Raw genomic sequence first — 27,155 nt, 5'->3', positions numbered from 1 at the left:
GCCTGTAGAGCAATGCTCTCCTGCCCTTCCAGAAAGTGTCCACATTCCTCAGGTGTAACTGAGTAGATCTGTCTACAGCTGGGTTTTATTACATTACTACAAATGAGCCAGCAGACTCCCTCCTATGAACACATAAAAGATGTTTTAAAATCAAAGTAGAATTTTGCTGCACTGTATTTGCAAAATTATGTTAATGTTTATACTAAATCCATGTCCAACCAAAACCCAAAATCTAGCGATAGTCCTAAAATGTTTATTCAAGTACAGAAGGACTTAAAAAAAGAGCTGAAAGAAAAATGCAGAATGAAGATCTTTGAGATATGAATCCTGAGATTACACAGTCAAACTAGAACTGGTGCAGGGAAAGCACCAGGGGAAGATACCGCTGATAGGAGAGCGTGACTCAACTACTGACAATAAAGAAAGAAAATTTATTAAGCATCTATTATGACAGATTCAGAGAAAGACAAAGAAAATGACCAGAAAGCAAAACAGTTATTTCTGTTGGGAAAAGTGCAAGTGAGAATATTACCCTGGAACTATAAATGAAGCACCAATGGAGAGCTGGGGTCAAGTACTTTCCCTGGTAGATACCATTGATCTCAATATAGACCACATATAACACTAACAGATCTAAGGGTTTTCCTGAATCTTTTACTTTCAGAATTATTATTTTGTTGGAAGCTGAGTGGACTGTTCTTTTCTCTGCTCGCTCCTTATTTAAATGAATATGTATCCTTTGTGTGGAATTCTGCAACCATGGTTGCCATTTCAGATTTCAGTTTAATTGCATAAATATTAGAGGAAAACCAGCTATGCCTCTTACGAACAGTGTAAAATTAGTTCTCTGTGAATTATCTCAAATGCAAAATAGAAGTCAGTGTAGTAGGAAAAAGGTTCTGCTCTGCTCTTAGGGTATCATTCTGTTTCATACAGAGACCTCATCCATAAACTTGAAGAAACTTTGGTCCAATTTAAATATTTAAGCAGTATTTGGATTCTGTATTGGTTCTCAGCAGACTGAGTAGTCAGAGACTTCTGCTGAGGAAGAGCAGTGTCTTCCAAAAACATAAACAGTGAATTTCTTCCCATGGAAGAGAAGTATGTGAGATTGTAAATCTTTTTGATCTTTTCTGTTTTAAAGATCCAAGTCCTCCAAAAAGCGGACTTGTTTATTGCTTGATTGTGTCTAACACCAGTTTAAAAAAAAAATGTCCTCACGATCCACCAAAATCTGGATCAGATGTGTGTGTGTGTGTGCACGCGTGCATCCTCATGCACAGTTCTGAAAGCTGTTGTGCAAACACATCTGGTTTATATACATACTGTGGCACATCATTATTTTAGCTGAATTTATGTTGTTTACTGCCCATATTCAAATATCAGCAGTCTCATACTGGATGCAGTAGACAAATGTTGCTTTTAATTTATAGTATGGGAGAAAATCCAGGAATATGATGTCATCAACAGAGGGATGAGTCTGTTCTGTTCAGGGAGGGGCAGAAAACCAGAAGTTAGACTCATTCATACAACAGAAGGAGCTTGGCTGTTCCCGGAGACTTGTTGCTCTTCACTCATTTGTACCTGCTCAGTGGTGAATTTGCAGTCAAGGTACGTGTTTCTATTTTTCTTTAATACGAAAAGTTCTCATTATTTAAATTCAGTATGGTTTGTTGCTTCTTGGAAACCACTTCTTGAATTCTTAATACGTTTCTGGTTCAGTGACAAAAGAACTGTTGTTATTAGTGCTCCAGGAAGGCGGAGGAGAGAAATAATTATTGCTAATGTGATTTTGTAACTTGTCGGGTTTTGCAGAGCTGTAACATATATTTCAAAGTACCCCACATATCAAAGGCACAGGGCTTTTCACCTGCCACAGATACTATCCAGTGTATGGGCTACTGCAGGGTAAGGATTTTTTCTGTCTGGAAGACATTTCGTATCTCTAGTCACACCATGGGCACGCGTTTTTTCATCTCACAAAAAAGCAGAAAGTACAAGCAGCTAACTTTGTTTTAAGCTGAGAAATTACCTACAAAATAGTAGGGAGAAGCCAGAGACAATTCTTTTCTGCACATACCGATCATTTTCTCTCTGTTTATTATTTTGATTGTAAACTTTGTGGGGCAGGAAGTGTGTGTGTATACCTTGGACTGATAACCTGTCTCGTCTGCATTGATTGAATGGCAAAGACTAAACTTTAAAGCTTTTTCTTAAGTTACAAAGAAGAAAAGTTTTGGATTACCTTTAAGCAACATTTTGGACTTCTTTCTAACATCTGTATTCAAATAAAAAATGCAGTAGGAACATGATTTATAAGATGCTGATAAAAACAAAGAAAACTTAGAACTAGGGTTGTAATTAGGATCATATAACAAAAAAAAAAAAAAAGTTGAAATATATGCTATAGTTTTAGCTATTCATTTTCCATTATTCAGTATCCTAAGCATCTCTCTCAGCATAATAATAAAATAGCCATAAAACCAAAAGACTTCAAATAACTTTTCATTTGAATCCTTGTTTTAATGCTCTGTATGTAATCTTACAGATGCTTTCCCCTAAGAGTGTATTTTTGTCTTGAACAGCTGTACGTATTTTCTTTAAGAAGCTAGAAGACAGTTAGCTAATAAAAAAATATATTTCTACAGCAGAGTCTCTAAGATCGAAGTATCAGGATATCGAGTAATATCAGTCATATGATTTTTATCTTGCCTGCTCTTCTCTGAGAATGTGCAATCATTAAGGAAAGAGAAGCATCTTTGCACTTCAGGCTCATTCATAGACTTCCAAAAATATTTGTCTTGTTTTCATTGTGAATAGTAAAAACACAAAGAGAAGGGATAAATGTACCCAAGTGAATAAAGGCTTTGGAATAGCCAGAGAAGAGACACCTCCAGAAAAATCTTTGTCAGGTTTTCTACTGGGGCCTGTACATGCTAGAACAGGATTAACTGAGTTACTCAGAATTACCTGAACATTTTGTACCGACAATCCAACAAAAAACTGCCTTTTCTACTGAGTTAGAGCTTTCTGAAATAAGGATCTCAGCATTGCACTGGAACACAACTTTAAAAAAGTCTCATAGCTATGAAATATTTGAAGTCTTTTCTCCAACAGAAAAGAAGCAGAATTTGGGAGAACTTTATGAGGACCCTAAAATTCACTGCTTAAGAATAGCCAGTGTTTGATAGCTTGGTTTTCATGGAAAGGAGGGGGTAAAAGGCTCTTTGAAACCCAAATCTCACTGTTTTCAAAATCACAGTAGGAAAAAAAAATCATTTTGCAAGTCTGGGAAAATTAATCAGATATTAGAGCTTTGTTTTCAAAACAAATTCCTTCCCGGTAACGAAGTCAACAGCAAAAGTACACCTGAAGTCATTAGCAATACTAATCAATATAAAGTTAAAAAACCCCTGAGAGTAAATGCCATTTCGGTAAAACCTCCGCTTTTCTTTAGAAATTACACATAAGCCAGCCTTGTTTTATTGTCACTCATGTTTTTTTTTTTAAATTCTCTCTCAGTACTCCATACATTTGAGTTTCCCCTACCTTATCTAAAGGTTTATCTTCCTTCCTTCTTGCATTTAGCATACTTCAAATTTTCCACACGTGGAGCTGAAACACAGCTGTGAACAAGCATGGTGCTTTAAAGTGGAGACATAAAGCTTTCCTTAGCCAGTCCTCTGTAACTGGAGTAAGTCTGGGTGAATGGGCAGCTACTACAGAATCACACCCTACAGTACAGTCTTTGGGTGCTGACTCACAAAATCTGCGGCTGGCAGGCAGAAGGATGAACCAGATTCTTCCCTCAGCTGGGTGCCCCTCACAGCAAGAACACACGGCCAGGGATGGAGGGAGAAGGCAGCCCTGTACCATGGCAGCCCTGAGGTAGGTAGGCACAACCACAATAGGAAAGCACAAAGGGTGAGAAAACCACAGCAACACTTTAAACTCGGGATCTGCAGGCTGCTGCCTTCACAAAGTTGCACCTGCTAGTGATCACCGCAGTGGTAAAACATCGTTTGCTTAGAAGTAATGCTAGTGCACTGGGGCTGAGGGACCCTGGTCATGGTCCAACATCCCACTAAGCAATTAAATATTGGAGAACAGGCACAAATGGGATACAGACCAGAAAAAAAAAAAAATACAAGGAGCAAAGTTGCCTGCTGAAAGCATGCTATCTTCAGTCTGATGATAAGCAAGTCCAAAGCATTGAGACATCATGGCAAAGCTGCTATATCAAACTTCAACAAAATGCTTCAGGACTCTTGATGTTCCCTGGAGTGGTGGATTTGACTTGCTCTTGCTGCTGTGCTGTATTTACCTCCCTTACATACTAACTCCTCAACTCAATTCAGCAAGGTTGGGCTGGTTTTTGTGATCCCTGCAAACAAATCTGATCATTCAGGTTCAGAGATCCACTGGTGCTGAGCTTTGCACACTAAGGTATGCCAGTGTGGTGATAGCATTGCAAACAGAGGCAGACTTCAGACTATGGCTAATTTGCAGAGAATGGAGCTGTGAAAAAGCAGAAATCCATTTCTTCCATTCACAATATCAGATATTACAGGTAAACTCCACAAAAATAGAGAATGAGATATGGTTAGAGGTCCAAGTCTTTTTGATGTTAACAGGATTTATACATGCATGCCCAGAGGCAGAACTGGCCATCGCTGTTTTTCCTCCTGTAGTGTGTGTGCTTTGGCAGAAGGGAGTACATTGCAGGCATGCTCTTTGGGACCTGCACCCCCGTGTCTCTGGAGATGCTCTGTCCCTTTGCTACAGCTATACAATTTCCTATCAGCTGTCTGACTGACTGAAAGGTTGCTGCTCTAAAGTGTCATGGGGTATAAAAGAAGGACAGCAGGTTCTCCTCCAGAAGGGTGATGTGAGCCTGCTGCCCACACACATGGAGCAAAGCAACTACTCAAGCCGCTTCCCTGATGTGAAGGGTAAACTGCCTGCAGATAGTGGACAGGCCACTAAACTGGAAGTGTTTCACCAAGTCCCCCGAGAATTTTTACAAAAAGCAACTGTGAAGCCTTCATAATTCAAAGGTGGGACCTGATCATTAAACAAGTAAGTAGGAAGGCAGAAATATTGCAGTGTATGTCACTAGGTTTTAGCTCAGGTCCACATGTACCTCTCATCTCCTTCTCCAGCAGTCTTTCCCTATAACAAGTTATATTCTACACTCTCTGTATAATATTTGGCTTCTACTTAGATTATAAGCTCCTTGAGGCAAAGCCTGTCTCAATGCTTGCACAGCTTTTGCACATTGATTACCACCGAAGCCTCCGGTCATCAGTGTAACACAGATGGTATGGCAATAGCCGCAGAGCCGTGCTCCAGGTCTTGTCTGCTAGACTGGGGCAAACAGCACACCAAGCAAGGAACCAGATGAAGGGATGTGAAAAGCGATACAACTAACCACACAGCCTAGATCCTCAGCTGGATTGAATGCTCGCAGCGCCATCCACGTCAGCAGAGTAATGACACTGTATAGCAGATGAGGTTTTACAGATCTGTTGGCAGACATGAGTGATTTGCTCACCAGTAACCTGCTTACCAAACATGGTAAGCCACATCCTTTTTCTGGTTTCTTTTTCAAGAGGGAAAGATCTGTGAAAGGCTTGTTTTCCTAGCTGTGAAATCAAGAGACAAGAAAGAAATTTATGTGGTGGGTGTTCCCTTAACTATCAAAATGGTAAACTTTGCTGTGGGACTCCAAGTCAAATTTTAGCCCTTGTAACTGTACAGCCTGAGCTCAATGCTGAACTTCAGCCGATGATTCTTACAACCAGTCTAGTGTCATCAGGCTATCTATTATAATGGTCTCATCACCTTAAAAATCTGTGATATCTGAGCTCAAGGATGTCTTTATTTCTTTAGACTGAGACATCTAAATCAAACCCTCCAGACACTCTGGAGAGCCCTCCCACATGCTCCTCATGCAGGATCCTGTGTTACCTGCTCCAGACCAGCTCACAGGTGGCTGTTGTCCTTGGCATCACCCAGAAAGTTTTGCTGTTCCTGGTCCTTCCAGCGGCGGGCACTGGAAGCACGCAAACCACTTTCTCCCAGAGTAAACAGCAAAACAGCAGGCAAACGGTTTGTGGCACTAAAGGTGACCAGAAAATGTTTGCTTTGTGGAAATTCTCTCTCCTTTCTCTCTCTCTCTACACACATAGACATATATAGACACACAGAAATATATACACCTATATAGACAAACACAGATATTTATTGGCATCTTCTCAGGGAAGTAAAATACGTGTTCCTCTGCATAATCATGTCATCCATGCAGCCCTGTCCTACCCATTACTAGGGGACAATCCTACAAGGAGCCTCCACTACTTCCTTCCTGGTTCCCATATTTTTACTTGGTACAAAAAGATCAACAAATATTTTCATTAGACATTTCTGATGTGTCCATCTATTAGGATCAAGACCATTGCACTTGTTTATTTCTTCTCCTTTGCTTGAGCAAGGATCTTTTTTTTTTTTTCTTTTAGTTAATGCCAAAATTTCCAAGTCATGAGGATCTGGGACTATCCCTCATGGGTAGATAAATAAGCAAAAGCATTATCTTCTCACAAGCCTTCATTCTGTACAGAAATTTACAGTAAGTAAAAAAGTCAAGTAACAAGAAGATGGACTAGCCATTCACAAAAACAAAGGCACCAGTTTAAAACTTAAGAGCTTTCTAAATGGCTCTACTTTTTTTTTTTCTTGGTTAGTTGCAAGTTCATTTTCACAGTGATTCTATTCCAACGTGTTTAAAGTAGTCATAATGAATCAGACATGAATGTAATTCATGAATGGCTGGGATATTGTTCACAGAAGTATTAATTTATACTTTTTTTTACAAAAAATACAGCATGTACAGGCATGTTGCATAACATGACTGTGTACTTCCATCTTCTGTTTACTTCACTCCCCTGAGAAACTTTTTTTTTCATTAAAAGAGTCACCTTATAGCCAAAAAATTCCAGCCAGCTGGCTCAGCAACAGAGACATTTCCCAGAAGTAGAAGGAAGTAACAAAGTGGAGTCAGTTTGGTGTAGGTGTTTCCTGCAATATTACGGAACGTTAGTCTTTTTTTTGGAAATATAAGAAGACAGCAATTTGGTTTTGTCCACAATAGACGTAGTCTACAAATTGGCATTCAAATCATGATTACAGCTCCTAACTGTATAGTATGATACATCTGGAATTTCATTCTGCTACATTTTGCATCATGTATCACTATAGGCAGGTTTACTGTATAAGTAAGTACTTTCCACTGCACAGTTGTATCATTGTGTTTTAAAAAGTGTTAAATGGAACATATTAATAACGTTTGACTTAGTACAAATGAATTCTGGTCAAATAAGTTTAAAAAAATTGAAGAAAGATTCAACTTTAAATACCAGAATCAAACAATTTTGAATTTTGTACTATTTTGAAGCTTGTTAAAATAAGGAATCAAACTGTATAAACTATCTAGGTTTTATAACATTTTAAATGCAAATCCCAGATAAAACTCTAATTTTGGTATATACCTGACTCCGGCAGGAATCCTTATTCATTATTTGTTTCAGAACCCTTTTCCCTCATGGGACATTAAACTCGTCTTTTTCCCTCCCTCCCTTCCTTCCTTCCTTCCTTCCTTCCTTCCTTCCTTCCTTCCTTCCTTCCTTCCTTCCCAGCAGCAGCATTTCTCCTCTGTTTGTTTTCCTTAGCAGCGTTATGTTCTTTTCCAGAACTCGCATCCACTCATTTCCTCTTCACTTGTTCCTGCCCCGGCATCCTGGCACGAACCTTTGCTGCCTGCTGCAGAAAACTGTCGCATGCAATTCCACACAGGGCTTTATGTTCTACAGCAGTTGCAAAAGTGACGGTACACAAATTCAAAGGTGACATGATTAACTTAAATAAGAACATTTTTCAAAATTAACAGAGCTGGTCAGAAGACAAAATTTCTGTTTCACAGAAAAATTGGGAAGGGAAGAAGGAAGAAGTGAAATTCCCATCTGGAATTAAAGAATCTTGACATTTTTAGCAAAAGCAAGAAACCAAAACAGAGAACACATGCACACACACCGGAGAAATCTGCCTGGGAATGGGTAGCACAGATCAGGGATTTTGAACAAGGCATCCTCCTTCTTAAGCAAGTGCCCGGGGGATAAATGATAGTGAGTCGGGCTCTTAAGTTCTCTCCTTTTTTTTGAAGCTGCTCCACTTTGTAAAGATAATAAACTGTTTAGTTGGCCAGACAGAAATTACATCTTTAAAATCTTTCCTGTTAAATTCCCCAATTCTTTTGTGGAAAAAAAAAAAAAAAATCTTCATTTTAAAATCAGTTTCTCCAGAAACTTTCTGGTTTGATTGTCATTTTAATAGGAAAAGAAAATTCCTCTCCTCCAACATTTAGTAAAATATCTCCTATGTAGCTGTAGTACTTAATACGTGAGTGTGAGGTACCAGCAAGCGTGACCCATCAGCTGTTATCACTGTGCAGACAGAAAAAGGTCTGATCTGGTGTCAGGCTGCAGATCCACACCATGACAACCCATGTGACTGCTCAATCTTTGAAGGATCTTTGGGTTTTGTTAACTTTGGGTACAATAGTTCTTTGAAGGAGCTGTGGCATATACCAAGGGAATCTGTCTCTCTAACTAAATTCTCACTAGATTTTTGTCAGCTCTGACATTCTGGAAAGACATACCTTCTCGATGAACACCTGTGCTCAAAACCTATGTATAAAGACTGAAAAACAAATTGTCTGCACCAGATTCCAACAGGAGTCGAACAACTCCTGTTGCTAACAAAGGGATGACAATAAATAAATACACAGGTTACTTTCAGAACACTGGCAAAGCACAAAAAGGCAAAAATAAAATTGTAATCCAAACACTGACTGTTGTAAATCGGCACTGTAAATCACACCATTTCTCAGCTGGAGAAGTGTCCTGAACCTTCCAGACCTCTCAGTGTTGAAAGCCATATGCATGCTTGTACAATTTAGTTAATCACCACATCCTTATCAGCATGTATTTGAATACTTAGTTCTTCCAACAGAAATATGATGTATTCCCACTTAAGAATTGTTGTCATTAAAGTTCCCCTGTGTTTTCAGCAGAAAAACAGGCTACATTTGGATGTATATCCAATTTTATCTGCTGGGACTATCAAGGTAATTGCAATACAATGTGAAGTTCACTATAGTTACACATACCATTTCCAGTATGTACTTTTTTTTTTTTTTTTTTTTTTGAGATTTCCTCTGCAGTGTAAAGGCTGTGGTGATTTTTAACCATGATATCTGAAAACTGACCTCTTTCCAATTGCAAATGTTTCATGCACTGGCTAAGTCAGGAGCAGATACGTGAAAATAATATGAAATGACTGTCCCAGCTGCTCAAGCAACAGCATAGCAGGACATGTTTGACCTAGGAAGGGCAAGGAAAATGGCTCTCTGAAGTTTATCATTTAAGAAGTGAAGCATGTTCCAGGCTAGAGTTCTCCTTGAGAAGGGAACTCATCAATGCTTCATTGCCACAGTCTGCTTTTAGGAGTTTTTAAAACAGTATGAAATTAAAAAAAAAAAAAAAAAAAACCCAAACAAAAAACAACCCACAAAAAAAACCCAAAACAAAAAAAACACTGAAAAAAACCCAAAAAACCCACCACCAAACAAACCACCCCCAAAACAACAACAACAACAAAAAACCCCAAACTACTGATCATTTTAATGAAGACAACTTTCCATTTAGACAATGAGAATCATGTCATGCTTGTATTCCTTCCATGACACAATCAGTAATACTGGGGATCATTCATGGGATGGTCCATGAGAAAAGCTTTTCAGGAGGTTGAAATCTGAGTTTATAGTTTAATGTAGATTTTGGGATATGTCTACAGCTGTTGTCAGAGGTTCTAAATTAAACTGAGACTGTCTTAAGAAGTCCATGTGGTAAAGGTGCTAACTTAACAACCTGGATAAATATAATCTCCTCTGAGTTCTACCTGCTTGAAATTAAAGCTGTAATTTCACTTGAACACTATATAGTTAATCACACTTTCTAGTCTATTCTGTTGTCAGAGCCCAACGTGCTGTTTGAAAACTGCACCGTTACTCAGTGCAGCCGTGCGTATATCCCGTTGGTGGAAGGCATTAAGGGAACACAAGGCATTATTACTAATTTATAGAGAGGATGGATTTCTGCGTGCGATGCCCTGCCCTCCGCACTAAGGGCTCCTCTACTCGCACAGAGCCGTCAGCGTGTGGCTCAGCAGTAGAAAAAGTAGCAGTGACTGCAACATTTCCAGCTGCTGGTAGGGATGACTATTTGTGGTTGCAAATATGTTTTGCAGACATAATATGACAGTTTAGAATATCTTTTACGTTTTTGCAAAATGCAACAGACACTTAATCAACTCCAGAGTAAAATAATCATTGACCTGTATGATAAGAAATGATGAAAACAGTTGTTGTCAAAGAAACAGCTATTAGACTTTGGGACAGCAACCAGTCAGCCACACATATGATGAGCTTCCAACCTTTGCCATTGGAGACAGTCAGGCTTTTCTCAAAAGCTGTACTTGTGAAAGCTGCTGGTGAAAATGTGCAGCAAATAATACTGCATTATTGCAAATAGCCTTGACAACAATGTAAACATGACAGTGATTGGAGGCATGGGAGATGGCAAATCTCTGCCTTTTTTCTAAATGACTGCTATAATGTTCTCAGGGTGCTAGAAGCAAAGTGCTTTCATGGCACAGAGCCAGTTCATCTGAAAGGCAAATCTCTCCATTAAGTATTTAATGCACAAAGGGAGCAATATTGGCAAATACTGTTTGGCCATTAGACCTTCACATTTTGCCTGGTCATGAGAACTTAGGGCTGCTGCCCAGCAAAAAGAGCAGTATTTCAATTGCTAAGAAAAGGAGCGGCTAAACTGAGCTGAAGAGGTCTGGAAGGAGTAATGCAACAAACAGCAAGGCAGTAGAGGACATCCATGTGCATAGCAGTGAGGGAGTCTTAAGCAGAGTTTTGTGTGCTGCTGAACAGCTCTTCTGTGCCTCCACTACTGCAAGGTGAATAAAGGAGCATCAGTTACTACATGTTCTTGGGGAACAGAAGTGCTTCAGAACTTACTGGGGTTTCCTCTTATTATTCTACCTCTGTTGCTCTATTAATATTGCCCGGTGCTTTCTGCAGGATATTCCGATTGCTCTCTGCAACAAAGATATCAAGCAATTTATGTCGTTGGCATGCTCATCAGTGCTCTCCTATCTTTCATACTGAGATCAGCACTGTAACTATTTAATTATTTGAACCTCAAGGCCAGTTCTGACAGCCTACCCCAGGAACAGTTCCTCCAGCCCACCTCTCAAAAACTGTTGTCGGCCAGTTGAAAATGCATGTATTTCTTTTCCAGCTTAGCTGTTTTCAGCATGGCACTAGCAGTAGTTCTGATCTATCTGGGTTTCAGGAAAGGTTGTTTTCTAAAGCAGGAAATTCTTACTTTAACAAAGAAATGTAATCTAGCTGCACAAGCTGCTCTTGATAAAATCATTAACATTTTATCTCTTTATCACTGGATACAGGTTACCTTGGCTATTCACTGGGCTCAAGGTATTGTCTGCCACTTGATAGACACATTGTACTGTTTGGTACCATCAGACCTGCCATTTCACATGACATCAGACTCCTGCAATGGATATTAAATGGGTCTCACAACATTAGTGCATTAAGCTCTTTGAATTTTGCAGTGGTGATGGAGTACAGCAATACCTTGTCATACAACAGAGAATTCCCGTGGTGCCTGCAGTGCTCGTGGGAGGGGATACAACCTCCTTTGACCCTACTCCAGCCTGGGAAAACTTCATGATACATCATAAAACTCAGGAAGTTTATAGTCTCTCATTTGCCCTCGTACTTCAGTTAAACTGTGCGAATTTTGATCACTCAGCACTGTAGACATACACCATGAGTGCTGCAGGGGGGTTAAGGGAGATGCCAGATTCCAGCCCTGGGACAAGGCTCAGGCTCTCCCAGCAGTCACTGCCGCCTGCCGGGGAGCCCTGGCTGGTTCCTGCTGCCAAAGCGTGTTGCTCGCACTCCAAGCAGCACTTTTGCTGCTTCTCTCACTGTACGAACGTGCGGTTAGGCTCGATCCCATCCATTGCTATTTGCAAGACAGTGCAACCGGGGAGATGATATCAAGCTAGGCACCGAGCCAGCTAGTCACAGGAATAAATTATGTTACTAGATGGATTATTTTCTCCGCAACAGATCCAATGTGGAGTGAAAATTCTACAAAGATGAAAAACGTGAGCAAAACGTTACCTGATCATTTTCCCTGTTGGCAGTAGGTCTTTCAGCTAATGATAGAAACTGGTGAGCTTTGTGAGTCTAAGCAAATGAGACCAAGCTTGTGTTTATTTCACCCATACTACAAACCAAGTGTATTGTCCTTCTTTACTTATTTCTACCTAGCAATAGTCAGGGTCCCAGGCAGCACTGTATCCATCAGGTACATTTCCCTTCTCTTCCACCTGTGTGACCTGCAAATTTGCAAGGGCCCGTGACTCCATCTGCCATAGTCATCTCTCCGTTTTCCTCAGCATCTCCTCTGTCTGTGCCTTTAAGAAAGGCAGCAACTTCACCTGAAAGCCAGGCTAAGTGGGAATCTTAAACCATTGCACTGGGGGATGTATCCTACCCTGGCATTATTTAAAATCCCTGCCTAGTAAAGTAGCAGCATTCCTGCTTATGTTATTGCTGTAAGTTAGTGCTTGCCCTCAAAGGCACCAAAGAACTTGAGAAAATGAAGGGAGAAGCTTGATGTCACTTGCAAAGTTTGACCTTCTACCCTTGATGAGGTTTAACCCAGCAGGCAGCTAAAACAACCACACAGCCGTTTGCTAACTGCCCCCCTTCCCAGCTCAGATGGGCGAGAGAATGGAAAAGAAAAAAGTAAAACTCATGAGTTGAGATAAAGACAGTTTAATAGGACAGAAAAGGAAGATGATGATAATGATGATGATGATGATGATAAGGATAAGGATAAGAATAAGAATATACAAAACAAGTGATGCACAGCACAATTGCTCACCACCCAGAACTGATGCTCACCTTATTGCTGAGCCTCCCAGCCAACTCCCCCAGTTATATACTGAGCATGACATCATATGGTATGGAATATCCCAGCTGTCCTGGCTGTATCCCCTCCAAGCTTCTCGGGCACCCCCAGCCCTCATATTGGCAGGCCAGTATGAGAAGCTGAAAAGTCCTTGACTGTTTAGCAACAACTAAAAATATTAGTGTGTTAGCAACATTATTCTGACCCTAAATCTAAAACACAGCGCTATACCAGCTGCTAGTAAGAAAATTAACTCTATCCCAGATGAAACCAGGACAATCCCTTACTTTACCAAGAATTAAATATAAAACATCATTTTGGACCAAACATGAAGATCAAGTAAACAAAACCCAAAAGAACAGAGTCAGACATGGCAGCAGATGGACCCTAAGCTCGAGGATACGCTGAGAGCTTTCTGAAAGCAAATGCTGTCGAAAAAGCCCAAGATACCAGTGTGCAAAACTAGGCTGACCCAGTATCATATACATGTGAAAACCCAGAGCACTGATAAGACAGTGTCAGAAGTGTGATAAACACATGTATAGGCATGACAGGGCTCATCCTATCTCTGAAAGACCAGACATGATTTGTGAGTCTCATAGTCCAAACCTGAACCCTAAGTATGGACTGCGTCTTGGACCATGACAACCAGAAATTGAAGTGTGTGCTGGGAGGGGGAGAAATGCAGTGACCATCTCTGTTTTCAGAGTAGTTTGACAGTTTTTGAATTAATCTTCTTTCTTTGCTGTGTACTAGTGGTAAAAGTTGCTGAACAAGTACAGGAAGTTCTACTGTGTTTACTAACCCATCATGTACAAAAGGGAAGGAAAAAGCTGCACAGCATTAACATAATGGAAATCTCCAGGAAAATAAAACGTTAAACAACTTATTCAGGTCTAAATTTAACTTAGGGAATTTTTGCCATGAGCACAGCACTATGTACAGGTCTTGTATGTATCAAATTTTCAATTCTTGATGGCCCTACAGTTACAGACCTCATTTACTTTTTATTGCCAAACACTTTCAAATATTAGCAGAAGGTTTATTGTGAAAAACAAACAGCTGAGGGATTTACCCTTGTATTTCATTCCTTTGTCCAAACTGCACCTTGCTGTGATATGCCTCAAAACAACCCTAGAGCAGTATTCAAGGGATTTGGCATTCTCTACTATTTATTTGCTTATACCCTTTCCTTTTTAATGTAACAAAGCTTTGATGAAGCCTTTATCTGCAAGAGGAACGTTCTAACCCAGTGTATCACCAATGGCAGTGTTGTTCTGGGATACTTTCTTAAATCCAGGTTCTGTGAAAGTTTTCCACACAAGAGGAATTACACAGCTCCAAAGAACAGCTAAGTGAGCTAACACATGCAACAAAACTGCAGCTAAATCTTTACGGCACTTTGATTTAAGAAGTGCCCAATAAGTGCGCCCAAGCTCACCATCTAACCCTTGTGCTCACCACTGACTGGGAGTCAGTCATGTAGCCTCGTAACAGCTCATCTGATACATTTTCACAGGAAACTAGATTTCTGAGAGACTGAATCCAATCACTTTTCTAAATTGCTCTCAGTAAAATTACTGCTAATGAACAATACAATAATACTTGGCATTTAAAATTATTACAATAGGAGTGATAGAGGATCAGAGTTGTGTAGCATTACATTTACGGCTAAATGTATGTTTTTCCCTCCTCCATACTTCAGAGGAAGAAGAGGAATTTTTTCTACAAGCAGTGAATTTAAAAAGTTGTTTCTTGCTGAACATTTCTAGCTTATATTGCCTTTGAGATAGCTATGAAAGACTAAAATATGGATGAGTTTTAAGTCAACTTTGAGGAATACCGAGTTCTCAGGAATTAGGAAGGTGTTATGAACATGCAGATTTTTAAAAGGTCAGAAAGGCAGCAAAAATTAGTATAGAGAGGCCGGTTTGTTTTCCCTCCCTGTTATTTTACCATAGATAATTCCTTTTGTCAGAAGAAACACAAAACAGTAAAAACAAAATCCTCTAGCTCATCTGCTTTAGCTGTTGCCAAGGTAGCGCACAACTTTACACAGCATTTCTATTCTCCCAAAAGACAAGAAGCAGAAATTTTCCTGAAAAACAGCACTAAGCCAAGGTCCAATACATTTAGCACCCCATCAAATTCTTATTCATTTCAAATATGGACCCAAGCCTCCTTTCTTCTATTTTTCAAATACTTAAAAATCAGAAACTTGTATTTTAACCATTTCTTCTGGAAGAAATCAGCAGCTTCTCATTTTGACTTCCTAAAACCTGGGCTGTTTTAACAGACTGATTCCCAGGAGAATCTTTTTCTTATCTTCCTTTGCTATAATTCCATATTTCATTTTACAGCTATAATGCTCTATTTTATAGTCTCTGTAATGCTGTATTAAGCCCAAAGATTTGCCACTTTCACAGTGGAGTTATGCCCCCCACCATGCAATCGTAGTGCTAACATCAAGGGGCAAAGTTGCCCTGCAGTGTCTGGGCAGTTCAGAAACTCCAGGGTATCTTGCTTGTCTCCAGAAGACCTCTCAGAGGTCCTGTATCATATACCAGTCCCATGTAGGCATCACAGACAGCCTGTACTTTCCAAACCACCCATATTCAAGCACCTGAATTGCCTCCCAAACACCTGGCTGCTTCTCCCCCTCAAAATCACAGAATTTCTTGCTGAAAACCCCAGATAATACAAAACAACATTTCTCCAGTTACTTCTGTGATTTGGAACCACCAATTTTGTGTCCCGATATTGAAAAAAAATAATAAATTACTTTAGCAAAAGCCTGTTCCCACAGCACTTCCAGCAAAATGTCCATAGCTTCCTAAGGAAACTCAGTGAGCAAGGACACCTTCGTGAGCTAGGAACTCTAGCGAGCTGGGGCACTCTCTGCTGAAATTCAGCTTTAGTTTGTTGGCCTTAATGCATCTGGAAGTTTCAGTTATTAGCATAAGAAGCACAAATTAAGGAATTTAAGATAATCCAGGTTTGAAGGGACCTTGGAAGGTCTCTAGTGCAACCTCTTGTTCAAAGCTGGGTCAGCTGTGAAATCAGACCGTGCCACTCCAGGCTTTATCCAGCTGGGTCTTTAAAACTTCTGAGGTTGACAAGGTTGAAATGGAATGATTTAGTGGCTAGAGAAGCTTGAAAGTCCTGTTGTTTTGATCATGGAACAGCATCTAATGTTAAAAATAATTATTTTTCTAATCAGATTAAACAGAATTACTGTACTAAAACTGCTCTTTCAGAACGGCAGCAACATCAAGCTTTGGTAACAGTTGCATCATTTTGGAGTGCATTGTTCGTAGGAAAGTTTTGAAAATACTGATGGCATCAAGTCAGGGGTCAAACATGGACTATGACTCAAACACCATCACTAAATCTGGACTAATTCAAAACAGAGAGATTGGCCCTTTTCCATATAGAAGTACCCTGTGTTCAGTACTTCTCTCCGAACTAGTTCGTATTTTCCTTCTCCTACCAGCTCTCACAGAAGTTCAGCTGTTCTGTCCTTCTCCATCTTAGTTACAATTATTTTACACATGGATAACACCTTTTGTCAGAATCATCGCAGTTATTGAATGAGATATATTGAAAGATAAAATCCCAAGGTATTTGGGCATGAAAAGTATGGGCTTTCTTTAGGAAAAGTATAACACTGGAAAGTCTAAAGTGAGTACTTTCAAGATTTCCACTTGGAAAAACATATGTTATGCAAAGTGCTTCATTGCACTTGATTGGGCTTGTGCTCTTTCCACATCTTTCTTCAGCTGATTGCAATAGACAGTACTGGAATTGAGTGGTTTCACCTTCCACCCAGGGGGAAAAATTAATAGCTTCTTTTCACCTTAGGCTCATTGTTATTGAAATAACTACTTTAACAGAACACCTTTTTTTTTTTCCATTTTCCTAACATAATAGATGTAAATGCCCTAAATGATAATTGCAGAGCAATGGCTGTCCTTCAATGGAGTGCTTCAAGTTTACATGCCAAAGGGTGTCTAAAAATTCCACTTTTGAGAGGTAGCTCCTCTGTATCTTTTCTTTATTGGCTTAATTTTCTGATAAATTAGGGAGTTGATTTGCATTAAAAATAACTTTTTCTTTAGCAAGGTTATTTTCATCCCAATCAAGTTCCTCCATCTGGTTCAAAATGAAGCCTCATGAACTGCAAGGGCAGCCGCAGGGTGGAAAGGGACAGTGAAGGGTGAATGAAAAAAACAGGAAATATTTAAGCTAACATTGCCACAAAAGTGTCCACTGATCTACAACCTCAAATGTGCTAAAGCCCATTAGAGATTCATTATAGAAAGATTGGAAATTAAAAATTAATGTCATGGGGTCAGTAAAAGCAGAACCTTTAGGAATGTTTCTGACACTTCATCTCTCCAAAATAACAAATGCCTCCTCAGTAAAACAGAATTAAAAAAAAACATTCTGAGTAATTTCAGAGCACATTTGAGAGATGCCACGAGAGCCACATAATGTTACCTTTTAATCTTTAGTTAAAGATACAAATCAAACCCCTTCTAATGCCAAAGAGAGGGGTACAAGCAGTCCCTCTGGGCTTGGATTAGATGAAAACAAGAGACTCAGTTGACCAGGAATAGATGACAAAGATGCTTTTTTGCAGTAGTAAAGGTTGAAAGAAGAGCAGGTTGAAATAGAAGCTTTGAAAATAAGCCTTAAGGAGAAGGTATAGAATTTATAAGGAGGATGTCTTGTCTGTATTTTTGTTGCCACTGGATTCTGAAAATAAGAGTCCATCACAGATGACCTCAATCTTCCAGCACACCTTTGGGTTCTTGCTGAGCAATGCTTCTGCTTATGCTATCCCATCATGTGTGCTTCAGGACTGCTAGACCTGTAGGTGTGGAGCTAAAAGATAAAATATGCATTGAGACTGTTTTGTTATAACCTCTTACTAAATTAAAAAACCTCCTTTTCCTCACAAACAGACATCACCCTGGAACCAAATCCTCCAAAGCTGTTAAAATGAAACCTACTTCTCCTCGGCCTCCTTGTTACCTGTCAGATGGTAATAAATGAGGCAGTTTAGGGGAAGTTCTGCAGCCTCTTAACAACTTCTTGAGTCAATCAGGTTTACACTCCAAGCTCCTGAGAAAGCAGAAGCTATACTTACATAGAGTCAGCAGGACACGGGCTTCCTTGTGTGCACTGCACTGCAGAGGACCGCCCTTGCCTACGGCAGCTTTTAAACTCCTGCTGTTTCTCATTTCAGGCACAGCACATCTGCCAGGAAGATACCTTTTTTCTTCCTAACGGCTCTGACAGCTCCTCTGTTGCATTTACTGTAGCTTTTACAGCAGCATGAAGAAGCAAGGCTGCCAGACTAACAGGCAGCACCAGGGGACACTTGGCTGCCCAAACTCCGCTCAGAAATCTTCAGGAGGTCAAATCCACACAAAAATACACAGCATCAAAGCAGGCTTGGCTCTGCACAGGAACAGAGATTTAGAAGAGAGGCTGTGCCAGATCTTGGGTGTTTTTCTATTTCTTTCTGTAGCTGACCATGCTAAAAACACACCATGTCAGAAGTGAGCCAGCGCCCCTCCCAGCTTTTCCACTCCTCTGTGCCATCGACACCCACCTGTATATGAAGCTGTATGGCAAGCCAGATGTATGTATCTGGAAACACTTCTGGCCACTGGTGGCACTTAAAACAAACCAGGTAATTATAAAACACTGTTAAGGATGCTACAGGCCGGGTGTCACACCTAGCCTTCACAAGGCCAGTCCCTTGTTAAAAGAACCCTGCAATAAGTGGAAAATTAGGCTGCTCTCTAGGCAACCTTCATCGTGAATGATCATATATCATAGAAATCTATCACTTGGAGTAGAAGATTAGTGGGGCCTTGGGCCTGCTCTGTCCTTTGTCCCTGCAGATTAGACTATACAGGTTAACATCATGACTGTATGCCTACACTTTTTAATAATCTACCATTTGCTCCAGCAAACCACATTATAAGGTTTAATATCAGAACAGCCTGAACATTTATCCATTAAAGACTCTACCTCTTGTTCCTGAGGTTTAAATTAGCAAGGTTATTATGACAATCTCAGTCTTCTGGCATGCTCTCCCCAGTACAGTACATACAGGTCAGTCCTTGGTCAGCAGGACATACCCCCCCCAGGTTACCAGGAAATTCCAAGGAGCATTAGTGGCTGTGCCCAGCCCTCAGAGCTGTCAGGCCATGGCACTGGTGACCACCACCTTGTTGGGGTCCTTCTCCCTTTGCCTGTAAACACAATACAACAGCCCAGCAACTACAGTTGATTAACAACTTCTTCCCAGTCCCTCTGCAAGGGTTCTTCATTTGCAGCATTTGCAGAATTTGGCCATTTCTCAACATATCCCTGCATCAGCCAACCCCAAAGCCCTCCTCCCTTGGTCAGGGCAGTGTCTACAAGAGGCACAGGTCTGGCTGCCGCCAACACAGGGCCCTCTACAGCCCCCCACTATCAAAACCTTGCCATTTGTGCCCAATGCTATTAGCAAAAAATATTCTAGAATAAGAGATAATGACCAACAAGGTTTTTAGTGACTGTCACGGAGGAGGTAACTAATCATTGGAGGTGAACTCCAGCAGGGACAAATTCAGCTCTCACAGGAATCCCTCATGATCAGTAATGATAGATTGCTTCAGCTGGGCAGTGTTTAAATCAAAACTGTCAGGGCCCTCTACAGCCCCCCACTATCAAAACCTTGCCATTTGTGCCCAATGCTATTAGCAAAAAATATTCTAGAATAAGAGATAATGACCAACAAGGTTTTTAGTGACTGTCACGGAGGAGGTAACTAATCATTGGAGGTGAACTCCAGCAGGGACAAATTCAGCTCTCACAGGAATCCCTCATGATCAGTAATGATAGATTGCTTCAGCTGGGCAGTGTTTAAATCAAAACTGTCAGATAAAATCCTTTGGAGGGTCCCAGCTGAGACATTAGGCCTGTCTTGCATTACACAGAAAGCGTTTGTAGAGAGTGTGTGAAGGGGTCACATTTATTTTCACTGAATTGTGATAAGCTAACAGCAAATAGACTTCATTCCCTTTTCTAAATTGTGACTGTAAATCATAATGTATTCAGCAAACACATACTTTGAATGAGTTTCCTGTGCTAGAGAGAATAGCACCGAGCACATCATTTAAACAGCATTTGTAAATTGATCGTTAGCACATATTACCTGGTTGTCTCCCATATTTCTACCAATGCTTTATGGGAGGGCTTGCCCTAAGGACGCAGGTCATGAGAAGCCCCACATCATCAACTTGGTCATGTCCTAACCCCTGCATACTGTTCCTAGGCCACAGTAATGTGATGTAAGTAATTTATTTTAAAGTATTCTAGGGCTTTCCCTTCTAAAAAAAAAAAATCTAAAAGAGATTGATTGTAGGAAAAGTATCATAAATCAGTAGGCAGTTTTTAGCTGCTATTTGCTGTAAATTAATTCCTGTTTATTGTATTTCTATTAGTCATATAATGAGGGAAAGGCTAGAAATTGCCAACATACCCTTTATGACCACTCTCTGAATTACTAATGAACATCTTATTAAATATATGCATACATCCAACCTCAAAGCATAAGATAATGCACTTACTTACAATTCTTTCTGCTGGTTCACAGCCTGCTACTGGCAGAAGAAACAGCTTCTGCTAATTGCATCACCCAACAGAACTCTGTTCTCAGATGACCTTTCGTTGATCATCCATTAGTATTTCTACTTCCTATGTGTTTTCACAGTGTAAAGTGCCAGCATACACAGAAAGGGAGACTTGAAACTGCTGTTTGCAATTTGTTAGTGGCATCTCTCCCAGCCACAAAAGCTGGGCTTTGAGATATTTAAATGTTTATGAATACCAGCACCTTGATGTCAGGCTTTGCTATAGGGAGATTAATTACAGAACAGTATGGCTATCATTTGAGGTATTACTTAAGAACTCAGAACATCAAGGATATCAAAAACATCAGGATAAAAGTGAGTTGCAGTTAATAGGGGGCATAGGAGGTAATATAAAATGTTTCTATAAATATATCAAATGTAAGAGGATAGTGGAGGAAAATCTAGGCCTATTACTGAAAGGAAGACGGAACCAGTAACTTGGAGAATGGTGAAAAGTTCAATGATGACTCTGCATTAGTCTTCTCAGAAATGAAGATTGTGATCTGATATTTAAGATGATTCATTTGACCAATCAGATTTATGTGAATTAGGAAAGAACAGATTAAAGAATATATGGAGGTATGCAAAGTGGCAGGATCATATCTAACCCACCGTGGTGTGGTTCAGGAATTAGGAGAGGAAATCTTTGCCATCATTTTTTATGTCTGTGAAACAAAGGAGAATGGGGACATTTCAGAAGCCCAGAGAAGGCAAAACACAATACCTAACTTTAAAAGGCACAGACAGCAGGACGCAGGGTTTTACAAACTTGTCAATATCTTGTTTAAATACCTGGAAAACATGACAGCAAAATATTAAATAATCAGTATATCCACATATGGAGGATAATAAAGAATAACAAAGTGATAAGGAACTGCCAGTATAAACTTATCAAGAATGGAGTTGTGTCAGACTAATCCAATCTGGCCTAAGAGATAAAGCAGAAGCAATAGATCAGGCATATTTAGGTTTCAGTGGAGCTTCTGGTACTGTTCTATAATTCATTGTGCTGAAATTTGAAAAAATAGTGGCAGAAAAATGCACTATAGGTGCAGGTGCTCTGCTATACCTCGAAGGGCTCAAACAAAAGTAAGATTTATAACCAAAGCATTTACAGCCTACAGTAGTTGCTTGCACCTGGAAGATGAAAAGAGGACATAAACCAGAATATTGGCAGTGTTGCATAGCATTCACTGCGGATGGTATTTGCATTCAGTATAGAACAACTAAATCTGTATCTACTATACCTAAAAGCTCCAGATAACCAGTGTCACCAAAAGCATATATCACTGGATGGGTGTCTACAGCATGTAATGTTGTGTAATAAAGAGGATCAACCAACCCATCCCCCAGATGCTGGTTGAAAACAATCAGAAATCAAAAGGATACAGGTGTCTCAAGATTGAGGTGGTTCTAACAATGACAGTGTTAATGAAGAGGCAGGGTAGAGGATTGAGAGATATTCCTGCAGTTCGATTTGGGCTTGAAAAGTTGAGGTTTTGAGAGGATGAACTTGGAGAATGAGAATATTTACATTGTTAGCCAGTTTATGCAAATATTGTCCTTTTGTTAACTTATGAAGGATTGGAAAAGCGCATTGCTGACATTTTGTTTTATGTCCATTAGTCCATTTTTAAGTTTCCTTATCTTTAGAGGTTCTCAGTCCCACTTGCCTGTTTTATCCAGTTGACCTGTCCTGCCTGAGACCTCAGTTACAAATTTTACAGTACAGAGAGAGTCTCCTTTGTTACTGCCTTTACTGTACTTAGTAAAATGTGGTCTTCATCTTTGCTTTTGCTTTTTGGTTCTCGAGCAGTACAGTGCTTAGTTAAAACTAAGTACACAAAATATGACCATCATTTTTCAGTAATTCTGCATCCAACAGCCAAAAGTCTACACGCATATTGAGCACTGACACATCAACCAATGAATCCAGTAACCAGAGTACAAATAAGAACCCAGTCCTTTCAGGAATTACAAATGTGTCCCCTTTTTACTGCCAAGTTACCAGCTGAATCAGACAAATATCTTAATTAAAAATGCATCTGAAAAGCTTTCAATCCAACCATCATATAAACAGTGGTATTTTAAAAACCTGGAAAAAAGCAAACAGTATTTCTATCACCCAGTCCAGAGAATTATATATATATATAGATCTGGGAAACCAGATATTGTATTTGAATAATACCTCAGCATTAAGTATCTCGGAGCACAACAATAAAAACCGCAGTTAACATTTTAACATTACTAAGTGGATGCTAGACACTCAAGTTCTGTTTGGTCTTAACAACATTTAAGCACAAATCTGACATTTATCCCCATAAACAGCTCCCTGTAAGACCCCAAGCTGTTCTGACCCGTAGAATATTTACAGTACAGCACCTGGTTTTCAGACTGCTCTCGCACCCAAATGGGCTCACTGCAGCCTGACTGCAGGCAAGTCGTTGCATGGCCACCATCTTTGCCAAACTGCCAACTCACTCACTGTGGACCTATTAAAACTGCATTCCCTTACAAAGGTTCAGCCATTTGTCTCTTCTGTGACTTTCTTGCAGAAAAAGATTGTAACACAGGGACAGAAATACACAGGTGATTCCCATGAGACATCGTGAAAGCCTCACTGCTTGCAAACACCGATCCTTGCTCCTGCAGCTTTCTCAGTGCAAACTAGAGCTGCAAACTAAAGGTCTGCTGTGAAAGTTGTAACATTTGGGAAAAAAATACAGTGTTGTGTGGGGAGGAAGGACCACTGAATTCCACCCAATTCTTGCCTTATAGGAAAGGGTGTGAAATATTGAGGGACATGCCACAGGACTAGCAGATTAACAATGAGCAACATGAGACTCATGAGGTGCATCCATCCTTTAGGAGACTATGGCTATCGATACAAAAAGATAAGGAAAGTAATGATCAACCTCCTCAAAGAATTAAAAAAGACTTGCTGCAGCTTGGTTCTAGTGACTAAAGGCTGGTAAAGGTCCTCTTCAGTTCACCTGTCGGTTACAATGTCTGTTGTTGCTTTATCCTCTATGTTTCACCCACTTAAAATTGGTCCACACAACCCATAGCAGTTTAGTCTGTGAAAGTCTCTGCAAGCATGCAGGATGTCTGCAAGAAAGCAAACCAGAAAATGGTAAGCCTGGTCAAAACTACACTTTTTAGAACAGTGGGAAAAGCAGAGCCAGTTTTTCTTCTTGTGTCTTTTGCAGCAATGTGTTAGATGCAGCAATCTCATGTCATCTTTTTCTTTTTCTCTGCACAGAAATGGTTTCTATCACAACTGAAAATGTTACACGAGTTTACAACATCATGGCTAACCAGGAGCTCACAGTCACTCCGGCAAATTTCCACAATAATTCAGGAGTGCATCAGCTGCATAGATATGAATGTATTAATTCAGATGTATGGAACTGGCTACAGGATTTTCAGCCTGTATTCCTCTGGTTTATATTTATTCTGGGAGCAATAGAAAATTCCTTTGTCCTCATCGTCCTGTGTTTCCACAAGAGTCGCTGCACAGTGGCCGAAATTTACCTAGCAAACATGGCTCTTGCCGACCTAATGTTAGTCTGTGCTCTACCTTTCTGGGCCATTAATATTTCTAATGAGTTTCAATGGCCTTTTGGCTTGTTCCTCTGTAAAGCTGTCAACGTAATGAGTAACATGAACTTTTATTCTAGCATTTATTTCCTGACACTCGTGAGCATCGACCGCTATCTGGCTCTGGTGAAAACCATGTCTCTTGGACGGATGCGACGAACTGTCTGTGCCAAATGGAATAGCTTTGTAGTCTGGATGTGTGCGTTGCTCATGTGTTCGCCTACAATGGTGTTCCGAAATTTACGTTATTACAAACAATACAACATCACAGCATGCAGTCTTGATTATCCAGCCAGCTACTGGGAGCCTGCAAACAACTGCTTGCTGAATATTGTGGGCTTTGTGATCCCAGTCTGTGTAATTACCTATTGCACTGTGCAAATCATCAAAGCCTTACGAAGTAGTGAGCTACAAAACCTGAAGTTAGTCCAGACAGAAAGGAGAGCCACCATGCTGGTCCTTGCTGTGCTCTTGCTGTTCATCATTTGCTGGCTTCCATTCCAGATCAGCACGTTCATTGACACAATCCGTTACTTCACACCCACTTTCAAATGCCTGGAAGAAATCAATGACGTACTGACCCAGCTAGCTACGTACTGTGCCTTTAGCAACAGCTGCCTGAACCCAGTCCTGTATGTAATTGTTGGGAAGCACTTCCAGAAGAAGGCTGTGGAATTCTACAAGGACTTGTTCCCAAAGAGGTGCAGAAAATCACAGTCTGTGCAGATGGAAAACTCCCTGGACACTTTAAGAACTTCCATTTCAAGTGAATACCCAAGGAAAAAATCTGGTTTTCCATTGCCACGATAGGATAGCACAATTTGTTCATTACAAGAAAAAAGCCTTCTAACATATCAGTCTCCACTGATATCCGTCTGCTACTGGTCCACAGAATAAATGTGTGGCAATATTCATCATTTGTGGAAAACCAATGATTTGATGTTAATGGAAACTCCATAGAGAGATCTGCTTCTAATGTTATTGGGCATTTTTCATTATTGAATCCTACTTTGTAGCATAGTTACATTTTCATGGCTGAATAATATTTGATGCATGCATTATTTGAAATGTTTGCATTTCTAAGGTATACATACATGTACATACAGTTCTCTGAATAGACCCCCAGCATAGAAGCTATTGTCAAGATTGTGCAACTACTTATGGTACCCATACAGTTTGTTAGACTAGATTTTTGGTAGGAGGGGCTTGTATTTGAATAAGTTCTAGTAAATGAATCCTGTAGGACTATTACTCAAATGGATTTTTTTGGTGTGGCTATCTCCTGGGCTTTTACTTTATGTTCAGTCATCCAAAACTATTTTGATTATTTGATTGACAAGCTGTGCCTTTTTGCAACTGCTCTGCCTCTGCTGGTTACAGGTTTACATCAGCTTGTATTTGAGGAAAGTAGCTCAAAAAGGGTATAGCATGAGCAGAAGGAAGGCTGCAGCCATCTATGTGAAGTTAGCTGAGTTTTCTTTGTAGCAGGAGGTTTTTCACCTCTTCTGCATTGGGGTAAAAGCATTCACTTCCTCCTTTTGAGTGAGTGAATGTTATTTACATTCCTACCTATACTTCAGCCCAGAGACTTAGTTTTTAATATTCACAAAGCATAATAAATATTTGTAATGTTATTTAATGGAAACATGAAAGCTCAGCACGACTGGTATGATGTTACAAGTAGAAGAAACTGAGAATATGAAGGAGAGCATCACCTAACTGCCTTAGAAATCTAACCAAAGCTAATAGGAGTCTTGAAAGCTCAGAGTATTTGAGAATGGCCTTTTTAGACTCTAATAATACCTACATTTTATTTGTAGAGTTAATCATCTGAGTGATTTTAATACAAGATAGCTTTTCCCCAATTGGACTGGATTTATGATCTAAGTTGAGTTTACACAGAAGATAAACTCATAGTGTACAGAATTGTCAGTATGCACTTTTACCTCTAAGAACCTTGATCAAAAACTGTGTTGGAGATGATATAAAATCTTCTGAAACTAACAGAGCCTTTGTCCTTTTAAAAGCACTTAAGGTTAAAGCCTTAAAACCACCAAGGGAAATGGAGTTTGATGACATAAGTAAACTCAGACTGCTACTGCGTGGTCTTTATTCATCAGAGCTTGAATGGAGCAATAAGGTGCCATTTAAAATGGGAATTTGTATTAAACCTTCAAATAATTAAACCTAAAAATACTCTAGAAGTGTGCAGATATTCTATTAAAATGATAGGATTTAGATCACTGTAGATGATTTATAGATAGTTTCCATAGATTTTCTTTAATAATCCAGTATAATCCTATGTCATAAATACTTCTATTGTTCATTCTTTAAACTGTCCAAGACACCTATAATGAAACATTGCAAGGCTTTCTGTTATTTCCAGTGTTATCAATACTGTCTTGTTCACAAGCATGCTGTTCATGCAGCCGTTGAATAAAAGGAACTCCATACAAAGGTTATTGAGGCAATGGAAGAGATTTTTGAGTATTTGGTACTGAGAAATAAAATATTAAAATGTTATTATATTAATATGACATTAATTTAAATCATGTAAATATATAGACACTATTTTGCTATGCAGTAAGTGTGTACAAGAGAAAATAAACTACTTTAAGAAATGAGATTTACTGGCATTTTCTTCTCTAGCTCGTATCCTGTTACGCAGGAATGACTTGTGAGAAGTGCAACTGCTGCAGGTACTTTCTTTCACTTCCCATTGTAGCAA

At 39.7% G+C, this 27,155-nt stretch overlaps 1 protein-coding gene across 1 annotated transcript; it reads left to right on the top strand.

The window, feature by feature from the left end:
* The first annotated feature begins 1,513 nt into the window (after positions 1 to 1,513).
* On the top strand, positions 1,514 to 26,937 carry BDKRB2 (bradykinin receptor B2). Its single transcript, XM_010305404.2, has 2 exons — positions 1,514 to 1,611; positions 24,090 to 26,937. Exon 2 carries the CDS (start codon positions 24,092 to 24,094, stop codon positions 25,235 to 25,237), a length of 1,146 nt encoding a protein of 381 aa, XP_010303706.1. The 5' UTR covers positions 1,514 to 1,611; positions 24,090 to 24,091; the 3' UTR covers positions 25,238 to 26,937.
* The last annotated feature ends 218 nt before the right edge of the window (positions 26,938 to 27,155 follow it).

Source organism: Balearica regulorum, chromosome 5 (genome assembly GCF_011004875.1).
Source record: "Balearica regulorum gibbericeps isolate bBalReg1 chromosome 5, bBalReg1.pri, whole genome shotgun sequence".
Classification (NCBI taxonomy): Eukaryota; Metazoa; Chordata; class Aves; order Gruiformes; family Gruidae; genus Balearica; species Balearica regulorum.
The sequence above is the reverse complement of the archived record's forward strand: the minus strand, read 5'-3'. Positions and strand labels throughout refer to the sequence as shown.

What these genes read in the sequence shown, in the direction of transcription:
- BDKRB2 (XM_010305404.2), top strand. Translation starts at nt 24,092, where the DNA reads ATGGTTTCTATCACAACTGAAAATGTTACACGAGTTTACAACATCATG.